The following is an 18,438-nucleotide window of genomic DNA, read 5'->3' on the forward strand; positions in this document are numbered from 1 at the left end:
ATGTATCCCATAAATTAAAAAGCATAAAAAAATCAAGTTTAACCACAAAAAGAGTACTCTCCAATCTTACTGTATTGATGTAAAAGAATAAACCAGGTTTATTAAGCCATCTGGCAAATTGTGAAGGTGGAGAAAAAAATATGTTTTTGTAGCTTGTCTTTTTATAGAAATCATATTCTAGTCTAGAGATGACTGAACAAAAGGTACGCCCTTGGGTACCACCCAAGATGAAACCACCCTAGATGATAGATTATAGATTAGAGCATCCTAGTTCATAAAGGGGCTGAAAGCTGCAAAAGCCACTAGCCTGTCCAGGACAGTTGATGCCAGAACTTTGTGAGGGAGGACTTCGGCTGAAAAGGCAAACAGGCTTTGCCTTGAGACTAGTAGGTGGAAGGACTTCGATCGAGGACTATACTGAATCTAAATACATTTTTCTATTTCCCAAGTCTTACAGGCATACCCACACGTAAGAAACTTATTTTCATTTTTATAGGAATAGATTTAGTATTATGTTGCCTGGTTCTTGCTTTAACTTGTCTCTTCCCAGCGGGTGTTTTCTAAAACGAAAATGCTCTGACCTTCAAGGGCAGAGAGGCATCTTACTCTTCATTCTAATCATGTTCTTCTCTTTTCAGACTTTCAGACTCACATCTTTGATGCCCCACGCACACTGGCATGTGCACCCTCCCCCCCCCCCACAACTACAACCACAACAGGACTCTTAAACTTGGTAGAAAGTCTCCGGTAGGGGGCTGGAGAGATACCGTAACGTGTTGCCTTGCAGGTGGCCAACCCAGGAAGGACTCAGGTTTGATTCCTGGCATCCCATAGGGTCCCCTGATGCTGCAGAAGCGATTTTTGAGCGCAAAGCCAGGAATAACCTCTGAGTGCCGTTGCTGGGTGTAGCCCAATAATCAAACAAACAAATAAAGGAAGTGTCACATGGGGCAGGTTTGGAGAAAACTTAAATAAGCCAACTTGGAACAAAGAAGATTTACACATGTGCTCCCTGATTCCAGGAACATGATCTCTGCATGCACCCATTGCCTGCATATGTTCCTACTTCTATGTGGGGTGTGTATGGGTGCTCTCTCCACATTCTCTCTTGAGCAAGTTACTCTCTCGCTTTCTTGTTCTCTCTCCCCTTACTCAGAACTTCAGAATAAATCCTGTTTTTACTCCCCATCCCTCCCAAAAAGTAAATCAAGGTCAGTGTTGAATAAGACAAACCAGTTTATATTGTGTTAAGTTAAGTCTGGTGTTTTTTACAATAAAAGAGAGAGGTCTAGTTAGAGCCAAAAATGAAGCAATGGGGCAGAAGGAATTGGGGCGCTTGCCTTATTTGAGGTTAGCCTGGGCTCATTCCTACTCCCCCAAATGGTACCTGAGCATCCCCAGGAGTGATCCCTGAACACAGAGACACAGGAAAATGGCCTGGACAATGCTGGATATGGCCCCCCAACCTAGAAAATATAAATGGCGCAACAGGAACAAGGCTTATCCTCTTACTGGAAGATACTAAACAAATAAGTAAGCAAACAAACTAGATGACAATAGATAACAACAGGCATCCGGCAATGAGAAAGGACAGTGATTTCTGAATAAGAGGAACACGAGGTGAAATTCTGATTAGTCCAATTTACTTTTCTAACAAAGTGTTCATGCGATTATGTGGGTGGGAGCTAAAGTCCAGTTGGTCATGATCTGAAAAGACAGAGCTAGTTTCTCATGAATAAAATAATAATACTTACCACCACCATGCCCCAAATAGAGCCCAGAGAATGGTGGTTAGAGTTTGAAGGGCAGAATATGAGCAGGAGAAAGCTGCTGAGAGAGGGAGAATTCCAGAGAACAGTTCTTAAATATTCTGAAGAAAACTGCTCAATGCATGTGCTTTGAACACGAGGATTGCCACTTTGACAGAATTCAACTGAAAGAACATCCTACCCAACATGAATTTGTTTGATTTTTGTTTCAAGTACACATGGAACATTTAGGTAGATAATCAGAGTCTGTGTTCTAAGATAAAAATTTAAAAGGAACCAGGTTTGCTTCTGCCTTCTAGGGAAATAAATAAGAAACCATTATTAAAACGGTATAAAAATTCCAAATATTTGAAAACAAAATATACTTTTAAAGTATACTACTAAAGTAGCTTATGGGATGAGGAAAAATTAAAATAGAAAAATTATAAAATATTCAGAACCAAATAAAATGAAAATACAGCAAAAGTTTTTGGTAAAATTTATGCCATTTTATGATTAATTTATAGAACAAAAATTCCTATATTGGAAAAATGACTTAATGTAAACAATCTGGGCCTTCTAACTTTAGGAAACCAGGAAAATTAAAATGAAATTGGGGAGTAAATGAAGTGAATAAAATGGATTATAACAGAAAACAGTGAACGAGAAAAAAATCAGTTGGAAAAAGTATCAATAGAACAAAAAATGGTTCCTTCAGAAAAGTAAAACTGATAATGGAGGCCAGAGTGATAGTAGCACAGTGGGTAGAGCATTTGCCTTCATGCAACGGCTGGCACAAGTCAAATCCCTGGTGCCCCATACTGTCTGCCAATGCCATCAGCATGATCTCTGAGCACCAGCAGTGAAGAGTCTGATCTGGGAAAGCAGACACAATTACCAGTATCAGAAATGAGAAGGGTGGCATCACCACAGAGATCAAAAGAATAAAGGGATAATTTGAGTAAGTTTATACAAAATATCCCCCAACTTAGGCGGGCAAAAAAAAAAAAAAAAAAATCTTTGAAAGACACAATATAGCAAAACTAAGTCAAGAAAAAGATAATCTGAATCCCTTCAGCCATTAAAGAATCAGATGGCTGGAATTGTGGAATTCTACACCAATTAGGAAGAAATAACATCACTGCCAAAACTTATCCAAAACATTAAGGAGGCAGGGATACTTCCCAACTCATACTATGAATGAGCTTTATCTTATAAAACCAGAAAAAGGCATTAGAAGAAAAATTAAGCGACAGATCAATTCAAATCCAATAAAATGCAAAAAGAACACTGCTTCATAACTAAGTGGGGTTTTTCTTAGGAATGCAACCTTCGCCTAACATTCAAGAATCAATCAAAATAAGTTGCTCTGTTATCAATTAACACAAACTCCTTATACCTAATAGAAATAGAAAAACATCTGACAAGTTTAAACATACATATTTGATAAAGACTCTCAGTAAACTAGTAAGAGAAAGGAGTTTCCTTGGTATGTTAAAGGAATCTGCAAAAACTGATAGCTAACATTATTCTTAATGATGAAATATTTAAGTATCTTTTTCTCAAGATTAGGAGAGAGAAAATTCTAAAAACAGATCAGTTTTGTATTAGAAGTTCTTGTTAGTGCAGTTGAAGAAAAAGGTATCGATTTTGAGACAGATAAATCCTATAATATTTAGCTCACAATAAAATATTATAGAATTTTCCAATGTTGCTAGTTGCTAAATAAGTAAGAAAAATCAGTTATATTCCTTCTGAAAACAACCAAAAAGATGCACCACCACTTCCAATAGAATATAAAAATATATAAATATAAGGACCAATATGACAAAACTGTAAGATATTTGCATAATGAAAATTATTTGACATTTCAAAATGTTGGAATAACTATATAAATTGGGGTATGGTATACATTAATCAGAACACTTTATATTACTAGGCTATTAATTCTTTATATATAAATTAAATATGATCAAAGCAAAGTTACAAGACTTACAGTAATCACAACAATGTAGAACTGGCATTGAGGTAAATAAACAATGAAACGAAATTTAAAAAGGTGCATATATATGTATATATATATCATCAATTACAATTTGATAAATGCATAAAGGCTAGCTTGTGGAAACATGAGAACCTTTAAGCAAATGATTCTGGAACAAATGCATAATTAGACACAACAAAACTAAGTTCAATCACAGCACAGCGCATACAAAAATTAGCTGGAAACAGACAAGACACATAAAGGTGAACAAAAAATTATTTTAAGAAAATAGGTTTAAGATTTATTTTTCCCTTGAAATCCTCAAAATTTCCTGAAAATGCCTCCCACAAAAAATAACTTGGTAAACTGGACTTCATTAAAGTTAAAAAAAAAATTGATCTATGAAAATCACTGTTAAGAGAATGAAAGATAAGCCAAAGGTTGACCATCTCTGATCACATATCTGACAAGGGACTTTAATATCCAAAATATTTCTCAAAACTGCCTTAAATTCCTAAGAATATGACTTAATTTAAAGATGAACAAAGGAATGGAATAAATACTGCTCAAAAATAAAGAATAGCAAAATGACTATAAGATTCACAATGCATTTCTTCTTAAAGAATGCAAATTAAAATCACACTGACAGACTTAAACTATCAGAAAGTTTAAAGAAAATAGACGAGACCAAGAGAAGTGGGAGAGGGAGCTATAAGGCTCATAAAACGCATTTGAAAATGTGAAATGGTGGCTCACTCCGGAAAGCAGCTTCAGCATTTCACAAAATGAGAAAAACAAAAACAAAAACAAAACCTGGCAGGACAGAGAGCTTCCTTCTTCCTGTGCACTCTTGAGGGTTGAGGGAACTCTCTGGGGTCTCAGCCACATGCCAGTGAAAGCTCTAGCTGCTCTACTATTCCTCCGGCTCCAAGATTTTAACAGGCCTCTTCATAGGAGTATTCTTATTCATAGCCAGAACTAAGAAAAACCAGCCAACCCATAGGTGACTGGATTAACAAATAGCAGTCCTGCCATGCGAGTGAATAATTCTCAGCAATAAAAAGAAATGACCTATTCACATATTCCACACAAGGGATGAATATTAAAATAATTTCACTAAGAAAATAATAAGATAATAGAATACATGCTGTATTTTATTCCATGCAAAAAAGGGCAAACTAATCCACAGTGAGAGAAAAGATTAGTGATTTCTTGGGAACAGGAGATGAAGAGACAGGAAGGATTATAAATCAAAACTAAAACTTTTGGAAGGGGAGGTACATATTTGTAGTGGTAATAGTTTATAATGTATAATAAGCTTATCCAATGGTAAAAATTGCTAACTAGTGCACTTTAAATTAATGAGTTTATTATCCAATTAAATCTTAATCAGACTGCTTTTAAAAATGTTTCTCTTAAGTCAAAGTTCTTTTTTATATAAAACACACTGTGAACTTTAGAATCTAATTTGAAACCTACTTAAAATTTCAGACCTTTATTTCTCAAAAAAAGAAATAAAAAATAAAAAAAATATTTCCACAGTTCTCTTCTGAATTTAGAGTGGTCTTTAGACAATTCCTTCAGAACCAGGAGAAGTCTAGATTTTCCCTTTCCTCCCTCATGGACTCTTTACTGACTGATTTGTTTGTTTGCTTTTGAACCACACTAAGCTATGCTCAGGGCTGATTCCTGGCAGTAAGCTCAGTTCGCTCCTGGTGGGACCTGGAGGCCAGATGGGGCTCTGGGTTTGATAACCAGGTTGGCTTTATGGAAGGCCACACCAAAAGAAAGTCTAAAAAGGTAACTTAAAAGATTGTTTTAAAATAATTTGTGATTTATTATCAAAAATGCCAAGCATTGTGCAGGAACTTGTTGGGTGAAATGGGAGTCATGAGTAGAAATAAGTTTAAGAAGCCCTGTTCTGGGGCTGGCGTGGTGACGCTAGAGGTAAGGTGTCTGCCTTGCCAGTGCTAGCCTAGGACGGACCGCGGTTCAATTCGATCCCCCGGCGTCCCATATGGTCCCCCAAGCCAGGAGCGACTTCTGAGGGCATAGCCAGGAGTAACTGCTGAGCGTCACCAGGTGTGGCCCAAAAACCAAAAAAAAAAAAAAAAAAAAAAGAAGCCCTGTTCTAGAGATGATGACCATATTGATATATTTTTAACATTCTCTGTGCAATTTTATTAAGAGTTATTCTAGAATGGATTTCATTCTGATCTCTATACTTCTAGGATTGTTCTCAGAAATGGACTCTGTTTCTGGGATTCTCACTCTTGGGTTCTCAGTTCACTTCCTAGTAACATTCTTCTCTCATGTGGTCTGGATGATCCCAATGTTGTATTTTCAGAGATGCTATACAATAATATGTATATTGATTTCATTTGGGGTGACATTTAGGAGCCAAAGCAGCTCATGTTAACCCTATCAGAGCGGATTGGCACCAAGAATCATTCTTTTAACGACTCCTTTGTCACCTGCGTTTAAAAAACTGGTGAATATTCTTTCTCTTCCCATCTCCAAATCTTGCATATGCTTGAAGAAAGAAAGTAGATATCATTTTGAGAAACCATTTCATTGTTGTTTTACCTATAAGCCTATTTCTTTCCCTTTAATTCTCTGACTTAACTCATTCCAGTCTGACAACAACCCTCTATTTACTGGTAATCGGCTTTCAAAGCAAAAGGCAGCATTAATTTCTTCATTTGAATTTGAACATATAGACATTATATATTTCTATAATATAAATATATAATTAAAAATATGAACAATGACAAAAATATTTGTTTTCTGCTGGGGCAAGTTCTTGCTAAGTACATTCCAAATGGAGAAAAAATTTACACTTCCCCATTTTTAGCCATTCATCTAAAAGCACTGTGCTCATAGAAGACTTTTCTTGCACCAAATATTTCAAGATTACTTCAACAAATAACAGTTTCGCATATTTGTCAGAAAAAGCAGCACATCAATATCTCACAAGCATCTCCACATAAGAGATGGGAAAGAAAAGGATGATATTTTTACCTTCAGTGCATTTGCTAATTATTAGTCAGTCTGTCTCCTGTTGTTGCTGATGACTACTTGTTAGTACACGGCAGCAGTGACTTCTGAGGCTGCTGTAATTGAAGGTTTGCAAGAGCTTCTATTGCTGAGACATATACTCCAACTTAAGACAGATGTGATCAGCCTCGTTTTTAACAAGACTGAAATAACTGGAAATCTGTGATTTGGCTAATTGCAGGCTTCCTGGAAGCCTCTTATAAAGGGAAATACTTTTGGCCATCCTCTGAAAAACACCTTCCTTAACTCTCGTGTGCCTCTCTGGGTAGCATAGAGAAAGCGATTGCTAAATCACTGAGTAAATGGCCAATCTGGTAAAAAAAAAAAAAAAATACGGAGGTAAGAAATAGTCAAATCAATTCTTGTGACAGAAGCCACTAGCTTAACGCTAACTCTAGGAAAGAAGAACCTGAAGCCACAGGCTCAAAGATCCAACAGATGAAACTCAGCTCTTAATCTTTCCATGGTCAAGGCTATTTCCTCTGCTCCTCTCCCGCTTTTCTAACAGGAGTGCAAGATATGACTTTAGGAGATAAATATCTTTAATTCTTTAATTAATTAATGTCTTTTAACTAAGTCAAGAGGGGTCAAAAGGGGTCTGTCTACAGCTCTCTCTCTCCTCCTCCTCCTCCTCCTCCTCCTCCTCCTCCTCCTCTTCTTCTTCTTCTTCTTCTTCTTCTTCTTCTTCTTCTTCTTCTTCTTCTTCTTCTTCTTCTTCTTCTTCTTCTTCTTCTTCTTTCTCCTCTCTCTCCCTCCTCTCTCTTCTCTTCTCTTCTCTCTCCTCTCTCTCTCCCTCTCCCTCCTCTCTTCTCTTCTCTTCTCTTCTCTTCTCTTCTCTTCTCTTCTCTTCTCTTCTCTTCTCTTCTCTTCTCTTCTCTCTCTCTCTTCTCTCTCTCTCTCTCTCTCTCTCTCTCTCTCTCTCTCTCTCTCTCTCTCTCTCTCACCCAGGTTAGCCTATCAGGGTAAAAACCCTACCTATCTCTCCAGCCCTTTCTTAGGTTAAGTCAAGGAGAATTCCAGATGTTTTGATTACAAAGCAATGAGTGACACACTACATTTAATAAATAGAAAGAAAAATATAAAAGGTAAAATTCTTTCTAAATTCTTTTTCTTTCAGTATTTTAAATTCAATCTTTCTTTTTATTAAAATACCATAGTTTACAAAGTTATTCAGAGTTGAGTTTTAGACATACTAAGTTCCAGCACATTGAAACAAATAAATTAGTGTGACTGTTTCCACCTGTATTCACACAGACAACACCAAGTATTATGCAGACAACTAGAGTCAAGAGAGAGATGATTGTGGAGGTACCTTTCACCTGGGTGTTCAAAGATGGTTTTCCCAAGCAGCAAAATTTGAGCAGAGACCTGAACATTGTGAGGAGTGTATGTTGAGGAAGGTGGATCCATAAGAGGAAAATTCTAAAGATTAGCGAGAGGGAAACTTTGGAAGAAGTAGTAACTACTGAAGAGTCAGGGATAACCAGCATGGCTAGTAAGTGTGAGAGGGAGAGATGCAGGTGGCAAGAGGCAGGTCAGGAAGATCTCTGAATGCTGCTGAAGTTTGGGTCCTATTTCAAAAGGGAGGGAAAGTCATTAAAGGAAGTCACTTCTGAGAATAAATGTGAGAGAATTTTATTTTTATTTTACATCATTAATTTCTGGCTGGAGAACGAAAACCTTGACATACAAGAGTTGGCAGAGATGCTGGTGTGGAAATGAATAAGAATTACCCAGAGAACAGCATGACAAATAGTTTTAAATAATTTTTTGTTTGTTTTTGTTTTTGGGTCACACCTGGCTGTGCTCAGGGGTTACTCCTGGCTATGTGCTCAGAAATCGCTCCTGGCAGGCACTGAGGACCAAAAGGGATGCCGAGATTTGAATCGCCATCAGTCCTGAATCAGCTGCGTGCAAGGCAAATGCTCTACGGCTGTGCTATCTCTCCGGCCCCAGTATTTTTATGGTATTTTAAGACATGCTGGAGATAGAGGAAAGGGCTTCTTGTGGATTGGTGATGATACTGAGGGTCTTGGCTTGAGGATCTGGACAAATTGTGGATTAATCAAATACAGGATGAAATGAGGGGAGAGTAACAAACTTAGAGAATAAAATTAAAAATGTTTAGTTTTGAAAATACTGCCTGAGATACAGGCTGAGGGCAGGGAGCATTTCCTATAAACAAACAAAAGCTTATACAAAAACAAGTAAAGGTTTTTATGTTCAATTTTAAATTTCACTGTTACTTGCATTTCTTGGTCTCTAGCAACTTCTGTGTAAGCAGAAATTACCAAATTTATTTTGCATACTGCCCACTTTGGGGCAGGGGGATTACTCAATGCCTTTCTGCACACTTACCCTCATTAACCTAATATATAGAAAATGCTCCCTGCCCTCAGTTCACACTCAACTGTATCCGTAGGTATGGTACCAGCCATACTAATACACCAGTAATACTGGTGTGAAATATTCAGTTCATCCTTAAATAATCTAAAAATATTCAGAACAAGGTTTATTTTCCCGTACTGCATGACTCCTAAACAAATCACGCTACTCAGTAAATCTATATTGTGAGATAGATGTGTTTAAAAAAAAATGCATGTCGACAGTGGCAAAACATCACTAAAATAAAAATGTAGCAGCAATAAAATAAAGTTCAGTACAAAGGAAATTATGTTAAACTAACCCAGCATCTAGGCTCCCTCCAGCCATGTCAATAACCTATATGCCTCTCATATAAATTAAAAAATTATTTAATCAATTTAAAACAGCGAGTACTAAATGCATCGAGAATAATAAAACTCAGTGAGAATACAGAGGAATTAGAAACACTGTGAATAGCCAATGGAATATAAAATACTACCGTCACTGTGGAGACTAGTATAATAGTTTTTTAAAAAAAAATACAAGACTAGAATTACCATAATCATGTATTCCTTTTCTAGACCTATACCTGAAAGAATCAAGAACTGGGGCTTTGACTAGACTATCTGTACATCCATGTTCATAAGAGTACTATTGATTATAGTACAAAATGAATGAGTAATTTAAATGTTCTTTGATACAAGCATGAATAAATAAACTGTGAACTATAAATACAATAGAAAACTGAAAAATATAAACTTAAAAGCATATGAAAAGGACTATCAGATAGCTCAAATGAACTGAGCGTGATAAGGCATGCATAAGGTCCTGAGTTAAGTACCAAGTATTTAACAGACTCCAAAGCACCATCAAGGGCGACTTTGGTAGCTCTAGCACCACAAACCTAAACACCGAATCACGTGACATACATCATCCGCTGGAGACTGCCCCCAGTTGACTGAGCATGGCTTGGAGGCTCTTCCCACAAAAGAAGAAAAAGCTAACAAGGAAGAACCTTGAAGACATCATGCTAACTGAAATGTCAGGCACAAAAGGACATATATGATTCCACTTATATCCAATCTTGAGAGTCATTTAATTCCACTACAAAACAAAACAAAACAAAAAAATACATAGAAATTCATTACCAGAAGATGCAGGGAGTGCTTGTTTGTAAAACTGGTGCTGAACATACCAAGAATTTCAGTTCTGAAAACTAAAAGTTTTGCAGAAAGAATGTTGGTTTTACCTACATAAAAATGTAAATGCATCTGGTGATGATAAAGAACGCTCACTGTAGTTCAAATCAAAATTTTAAGCCACGTGTAGCTTGTCACAAAACAAAAGAGAAAATGCAAAAAAAATAGTACTATGTAGCTATAGAAGGTACTGAGAAATAAGTGGAGATGTTTTAGAATGAAGGTATTCTATTGGATTTTTCCAGGAAGCACTACTAGCTAGTAATGTGTTACATAAAGATTTGACTATAGGTGGGAGAGAAAGCTCAAAGGATGTGTGTGCATACTTTGCATGCAGGAGGCCTCTATTCAACCTCAAGCAAACAAAGTTCCAGAGCATGATGGAAGCAGTCCTAGAGCAAAAGAGCAGGAGTATCCCCTGTGCACTGCCAGGTACCAGCATTCTCCCAAAATAAAAACCGGCCCAAAGCACTCCGACTTGACCAGTACCAAGGCTGGTGGGGTGAGGAAGGAGGGAGAAGACAGTCACTGATGATTCAGCTTATCCATTTTTAAAATCCTTTAGCAATCTAAACTCATACCGCTTGATTTTCCTGCCATTGCTTTCCCTCCACTATCAAAAATGATGCTTTCTTTACCATTTCCAACTCATCATTAAATTGCTAAAAATCTAAAATTCAATTTGCCACATTACCACTAATTTGAATAATGGCTGAAGAAAAGACAGGAAACGCTGAAGCAGCATTGATTTCTAAAACATTTTGCACTTTCCTCCTCCATCCCTGTAAAGTAAAGCTTGGATGCCACGCGCAATTACACAAGAAAATCAAGAAAGCCATTACATTCAGCATTTTGTCATGATCATTGTTACCATGGCAAAAAGTAGGCTTAGTTTAGCACAGCTGCAATGGGCAAGGTCCGCTGGCCTTTTTCAAAGCCGAGTAACAATATAATGCCAAACTCTGGCCTGTCACAGTTGTCAGTGGCAGTGCCATTTTTTTCCCCTGAAGATAAGACTATTGTCTAGAGATTCGACTCTCTTTCCATAAGGATGTGAGCCAATGTCATGCGATTATTGTATTCTTTTATTTGTTTTGTTTTGGGGCCACAGTTTTTGGGCAGTGCTTAGGACTTACTCCTGGCTCTATGCTCAGGGATCACTACTGGCAGGGCTTGAGTGACCATAGGGATGCCAGGGAATGACCCAGGTAGGCTATGGGGAAGGTATGTATCCTACATGGGAAAATTATCCTGGCTCATGATTGTTATATTCTTATCACTGGCAAGTGACCAAGCAACACAGTTAATCTAGGAATGTTCCCCCTTGGCCTACCTCCTACTTCAAGTGGGAGAAATGAGTCCTGTGAAAAGTTGGGACTTCAGTCAAATAAAAAGCTTAGTTTTCAACAGTTGTGCTGTGAATAACAACTGAGCTGGAAACAGCCAGGATTTGGGAGGGCGAGAGAAAAACATAGGCCCATAATGAGTGGCAATGTGCCATATGATTTTCTTACTCTAAAACTCAATTGAGTTATCTATTAACTGGGAATGAAAGTAGCTTTATTGTAGGATTAATAGATCACAGACTAGCACATAGTTGGAGCATAGTCAATGAAACAGCATCCTTCCCTTCAAATAGCACTTTTTTCTGTTTCTTTCTTTCTTTTTTTTTTTTTTTCTGTTTCTTTTGATTGGGGCCACACCCAATGGTGCTCTGGGCTTATTTGTTCCTAGATCTCCAAGCTCAGGGGACCCTAGATGATTGTACCAGGCTGGGTGAATATAAGGCAAGCTCCTGAATTCCCTGGCCCCAACTGTCCTTTTCAGATCACTGAGGTTCTCATGTCCTGTTAAGTGCTGATTTCAGTTTGTAGGTAAAATGTTTTGCTTTTGAAAAGTAAATTTTTTTGATCTTTTTCTTTCCTTTCTTAAAATCTTTCACAAAGATTTTCTGCATTTGAAGACTTATTAGAGAGAGAGCTTTAGGATATTTTTCTAAGGTCAGACAGAAAGCATGAATTTCACATAGAGAGGATGAAAAGACGGTGCCAATATCATAAGCGTCCTAACTTACTAAGCACGTTTAGAGTAATACAGGTATTATCCGTGTAAAGTGGAGAGTGGAATCTACACTAATTTTGACATCATGCTGAGAATTTTAGTTAGAAAAAATGAATCGATATTACAAAGGCAGAGAAGTTTAAATGATCTGAGATGAATACATTAATCAAGTCTCTTTGGAAACAAAGGCTACCAGCATTTTTACCAGCTGAACAAAATATTTTTTCTAATGGGATTTTGGCTGAGTATCGTTTATCTTAAGAGAAAAGTAATGGCACCTCACCTATTCCAGTAGCTCCAGAACTGGTCATGCAGGTAGGCGTGGTGGCTGCATTCATCACCAAATGAGGCTTTGCTTTCAATCCAGTGAATGATGCGCCCTTCCACGGCTAAGGGACAAAGCGTTACTGATACAGAGCAGAGGGAAGGAGGGATTGCAATGCTCAACTCTGAACTGGGCTCTCCATGCTTCTCATTCATGAGAAGAGCTAGCCCTCACCTTCAGCTATGGCTGGCACTATAAAAATATACTACATATTTATAATCAGAAGCATTTGTGTAGGATTGAGTCCCCAATACTTTTCTCTCTTCAAAAGTCCCTTTCTATTCAGAAACTGTATTAGTTAACAAGTACTCTGAAAACAAACCAACGTGAGTTTGGCTTTTCTTGAGAACCATGTTTTAATCATTGAAAACTAAAAAAAACAATTTAAAAGTAGCGACCCAAATGTACTTCAAAGACAATTTGTTTCTCCAATAGATACAAAAATTCATTAGACTAAATTTCTTCTGAGCTTATTTTCTCTATTACTTTACAATAATATTTCCCAAGTATTTTACCCACTTAGGAACAATAATCATCAATGTAATCTACTCTGGCTACATTTGCTAGCGTGACAAAAAATAAAACACCTATGAAAAAGCATCTACCTCCATGTAAACAAAGTGTAACAAAGCTTCAAGACTTACCAATTGGCACTTGTAAAATAAAGTCTGGGGTCTTGTCATAGCCCTTTGCACGAAGCTGATCTTCATCTATAGGGAGAACAAACAGATCACTTCTTACAGGAGTCCACTCAAAGACACTCGCATACTTGTTTTTCTCAAAAATGTGTAAAGATGACTAACGCAGTCACACAAATCTTTGTTATGTGCGCAGTGCTTTGTCAGAATACATGAACTTTCTTAACAATCTGAAGCACAACTAGAAAGATGCCTCTGTCCCTTCTGCATTGTTATGTCTTTATTATAAACATCATTAATTCAAGCTGTCATATGCTACCTTTTTGTAATTAAAATACTCAAAACATTGAAATAAATTTACTGATGAAATGAAAAGGTCTTCAGTGTCATGGCTATCACTGTTATCAGCCAATATTGACAATTTACAGTATAGTACCAGCACAGTGGCCTTTACAATTATAAGACAAATGCTTTCATTAAAGCAATTAAGGAAGTTTCGTTTCAATTAGTGAAACTTAAAAACTTAAAAACACAAGAAGGGACAAGGACAATGAGATCACCATAGAGAATTAATTACCCTACTTAATGCCTTTGGTATGCTATTGTTTCTGGCATTTACCAGAGTTTTACAACTAACAATATGTAATTCTAAAAAATAAACAGCTTTTAGACTGTTTTCTAAGTCTGTTCCATTGATCTCTGGACTCTGTAAATATCAATGATCCATTCAGAAGAAAAGGAGCCAGGAAAACAGAAAGTTTGACCAAGTTGGAAAAAACTAGCTAGCGAGGTGTTTGGTTAAAAAAAAAAAAAAAATCATTCAATATTTCCTAACTACTGTCCTTGACTTCTAACGACATTGGCATTACAATGTGATTTCTGAAATGAGGACTTCTCCATTAGATTTTGGAGTGACCTGGTCATTCAATTCCAGACATGGCATTCTGTCATCACCCAACCTCAACTAATGGCTCACCCAAGTAACAAGGAAGGCTGTGTGGTCTCTTAACACCTACTGGGCTGTTGACATTGTCATGCGTCCCATTCGCCTTCCTGCATCACCTTTGATTAAAATTAATGGCCCATTCCTAGTGTTGGGTAGCTTATTTCCAATCCATTTGTCAGCTCAAGACAGTGGTTTCATGGCCAATGTTCAAAAACTGCTTTAGGACACTCTGGTGTGGATCTTGAAAGGTCAGCATTTTAAATATAAATAACCTTTTAATTATAGGACACATCTTTAAACTAGATATTTGATTGAAATTTTGTTAAAAAGTTTTGATATTTATTTACCATTCATATATTGAAGAACCGCTACCAGCATTCAGAACAATTTTACCTACTTGAAATACAGCAAATTGGGTGATTGACTATCTCAAAACTTGAGATAAGGGAATTAATTCACTTTAAAAAGAAGAGAATTTGGAAAACTGGGCTGTTGATGATGAGACCAGAAAAATTTCTATCCTCTTTAACTGTACTCTGGTAAAAATGATAATGTTTAATGGAAAAGGCATTTTATAATTTTTTTTTCCGTTTTTGGGCCACGCCCATTGAAGCTCAGGGATTGCTCCTGGTTATGAGCTCAGAAATCGCTCGTGGCTTGGGGGACCATATGGGACACTGGGAATCAAACCCAGTCCTGGATCAGCCACATAAAAGGAAAACGCCTACTGTTGCACTATTGCTCTGGCCCCAAGGAAAAGGTATTTATTAAAAATATATCTCAAAATGCCTTACACTGACATTCCAGGTAGTTGATGAACAGTTTTAAAAGCTAGGCTGACATTAAAAAGAGATTAATATTGTATTAAAAACTATTCCAGCTTCATCAACATTTGCAGATGTAGAAATCTGTTTCAGAAAGAAACATTATAAAACAAAATTTCAAAGGTCACCAAGCAATCCAAATGCACACACTAAAATTCCTGATCATCCCTGTAAAAAGTATTGTATTCTGTTCTCTGCACCAAGTTACTGACACAATACTTAAAACTTATTATTGTTGTTGTTTTGGTGACACACTGGTTGTGCTTAGGACTTACTCAGGCTTTACACGTAGGAACCATTCTTGGTAGTCTGGGAGGACCATCTGGGATTCTAGGAATGGAACCCAGGTCAGCTCTGTGCAAGGCAAATACTCTGTCTGCTCTACCAGCACTCTGACCCCTACAATAATTATAATCTAAATTTCGTTAGCTACTTCATGTGAAAATTAAAAAACAAACCTTGAAATCTAAATAGAACTATTCTGTAAGGTTGGAGAGTCTTTTTACCTTTTTCTGTGCAACTCCTCAGTATAAAGCTCATCTGGCAGTAACTACAACAGTGATATGATAGATTATTTTTAAAGTCTGAGTCACTACCAGTGACTTAACTTTTTCTTAACAGTAAGAAGCTATTCTACTCATTACAATTGGCTATCTTCTTTATTTACATTTACTAAGTGCCTATGACCCCAATGCCCTGTTTGAACCAGCACGGTACTTTCATTCTAGGTTTCCTAAGAACATAGGAATCATTCAAGCAAGATTCAGAGGAAATAGTGTTACTGGTACAGAATAAAGCATTTATTCATCAGGAGTTTTGCTTATTTGGTCTATGTTCTATCAATAATTTTCCCACTAGACGTTTTTTAAGATCAATTCCATCCATTTGGCCTGATTTGCAAGTCTTCACAGGAAGGCCTTTTTCTGAACCCTGATTATAAGGAATTTTACAACATCCTTATAATCAGATTTTCGTTCAAACAACAGGTATAGATTTAAAATTTGACCCTCAGGCGATCAGGGTTACAAGTCTAAGATCTGCAGATAACTCGATCACAAGCTCACATTACTGTCCGTCCGGTTCCTTCTTTGTTCATTCTCTTGTCTTCCTGTGACTGGATCTGGCTTTCACGTACTGGGCATGACTCTGTGTTCTGAATATTTCATTTTCATATTTTAAATTTCATATTTTAGATCCTTACTCTGTGTTCACTGCCAGAATATGCTGTACACATTTAAATGCCCCTATTAGGTGGTACAGTAAAATATTTTTTAAAACAATCCATATGCTTTACAGTCTACCTAGATTGATTAAATTGTCCTTCCTGACTTAATTCCCCCATAGACCAACACTGCAGGTAAGACAACAGACTTGGCCTAAAGCTCAAGGTTTTATTTAATCACTCATCCTGATACGTTTTTTGTTTGCTTTGAGGCTAGACCAGGGAATGTTCAGGGGCTACTCTGGAGCATTTGTAAGCACTGCTCCTGGTAGTGCTTGGGGGACCAAGACATGCTGCTGTAAGTAAACCCAGACAAGCAGCATATGCTGCATTCTTTAAGCTCTGTTTTCTTCAGCCTCCTTGACATCTTTCTTGCCTGATCCCATAGTCCTCTTTGAGCTTCAACTTGACCATCCAGGTATTTCTGTTTTTCTTTTCATGGTATTTCTTGCTCCATTATACTCATATAAAACTTTTTCTTTTCGAACTGAGTATTATCAATTTTAGGACATTTATTCCTTATTGAAAGAGGGCAGGGAACACACCTGGCTGCACTCTGGAGTCACTCCTAAGGGGGTTTGGGGAACTGTACGTGAGGCTGGGGTTTAGATGTATGCAAAGCAAATATCCTACCCAATGTACTCTGGCCACAGAAATCGCCCTAAATTTCTTAAAGTTTGGGAAGAATGTCTGAAAAAAAATTGCGATCTGAGTTCAGCACTTTTGTGATGAGCAGATCTTTGACTCATTTCCCCTTATGGCGACAGATTTGTTTAGGTTCTGTTTATATCAGACAGCTTTGTAATTCTTGTTTACCTGGAGAATCATATATTTCATTTTGATTCTCAAGGCTCTTTGTAGTATTTGAGCCATGTGGTTACTTATGATTCTTGGAATTTCCTAAGTTGAATGTTTAAGAAAACATCTTTATCAAGAAAAAATAACCAGGATCAAGAAGAAATAATAATAGTAATTAGAAAGAGGACTGAAGAAAGGGAGAGTGATGGTATTATTTTCAAGTTTATATATTTCTTTATTGGTTTAATTTTCAGCAAACCCTAGCAGTGCTATGGTGTGATTCCTCTATCTGTGCTCAGGAATTATTCCTGGCACCTCCTGGCACAGGAAAGCAGGGATAAAACTAGCTTGGCAGTGTGCAAGGCAAGCTGCTATTATAAAACAACAACATATATAAAAATATATATAAAAAACAACAAAATATATATAAAAACAACAACTGCTGTAATAGCTCTGTAGCCCCCAACTAGCAGTCATCAGATAACTTCCTCACGTGATATAAATAATCTCAGAACAATCTCTAATTCCTAGAAGTTTATCTGTTTCAGGGAATATAACAAATAAGGAATCAAGCTTTTCTTATTAAAGGTATTAAAAAAAAAAACACCCATTGTAAGACTCTTTTTGTTTCTTGGCCACACTGGGTCGTCTTCAGGGTTTACTCCTGGATCTGCTCTCAAGGATCATTCTTGGTGGTTTCTGACGGACTATATGCGATGCTGGGAATTAAACCAGGATCAGGCATGTGCCAGGTAAGTGCCTTACTCATTGTGCTATCTCTTTGGCTAAGCCATTGTAATTCTTAATTATTAAGCTTGTTACTATCAGAGCCAAAATGTGTATTATCAAAGTAAATAATTTTTGTTTTGGGGCCATGTCCAACTGTGCTTAGGGGTTACTCCTGGCTCTGTGCTCAGAAATCGCTCCTGGCAGGCTTGGGGGACCATATCGGATGCTGGGGATCGAACTCGGGAAAATCCTGGATTGGCAGCATGTAAGGTAAGTGGCCTACCTCTGTGCTATCACTCCAGCCCCAATAAATAAGTATATTTTTGACTAAAGGCAGAATTGTTAGCATCGAGGTCAATAAAATTATAGCCTTCTGATACTGTTTATATTGTGAAATATGGTTATTGCTGAGTCAGTACAGTTTTAGAGATTAATATCTAGTTAGTCTAGCATTCTTGTTTACTTGGGACAAGCAAACCCAATTGCCCTCAGGTGTTACTCCCAGCTACTACTGGGGGTGTTCAGAGGACCATGTGGTACCAG

General features: G+C 37.2%; 1 protein-coding gene across 2 annotated transcripts in view; it reads right to left on the reverse strand.

Annotated features, from left to right (window-relative positions):
• Nucleotides 1-18,438, reverse strand: part of CDIN1 (CDAN1 interacting nuclease 1) — a 244,569-nt gene that overhangs the window by 95,733 nt on the left and 130,398 nt on the right. For both annotated transcript variants that reach the window (XM_049790041.1, XM_049790040.1), the window contains 2 exons: nt 13,383-13,448; nt 12,697-12,802 (listed from right to left, as the gene is read on the reverse strand). In XM_049790041.1, the coding sequence (XP_049645998.1) occupies nt 12,697-12,802; nt 13,383-13,448 (172 nt within the window). The remainder of the gene's footprint in view (nt 1-12,696; nt 12,803-13,382; nt 13,449-18,438) is intronic.

Source organism: Suncus etruscus, chromosome 16 (assembly GCF_024139225.1).
Source record: "Suncus etruscus isolate mSunEtr1 chromosome 16, mSunEtr1.pri.cur, whole genome shotgun sequence".
NCBI classification, from domain to species: Eukaryota; Metazoa; Chordata; class Mammalia; order Eulipotyphla; family Soricidae; genus Suncus; species Suncus etruscus.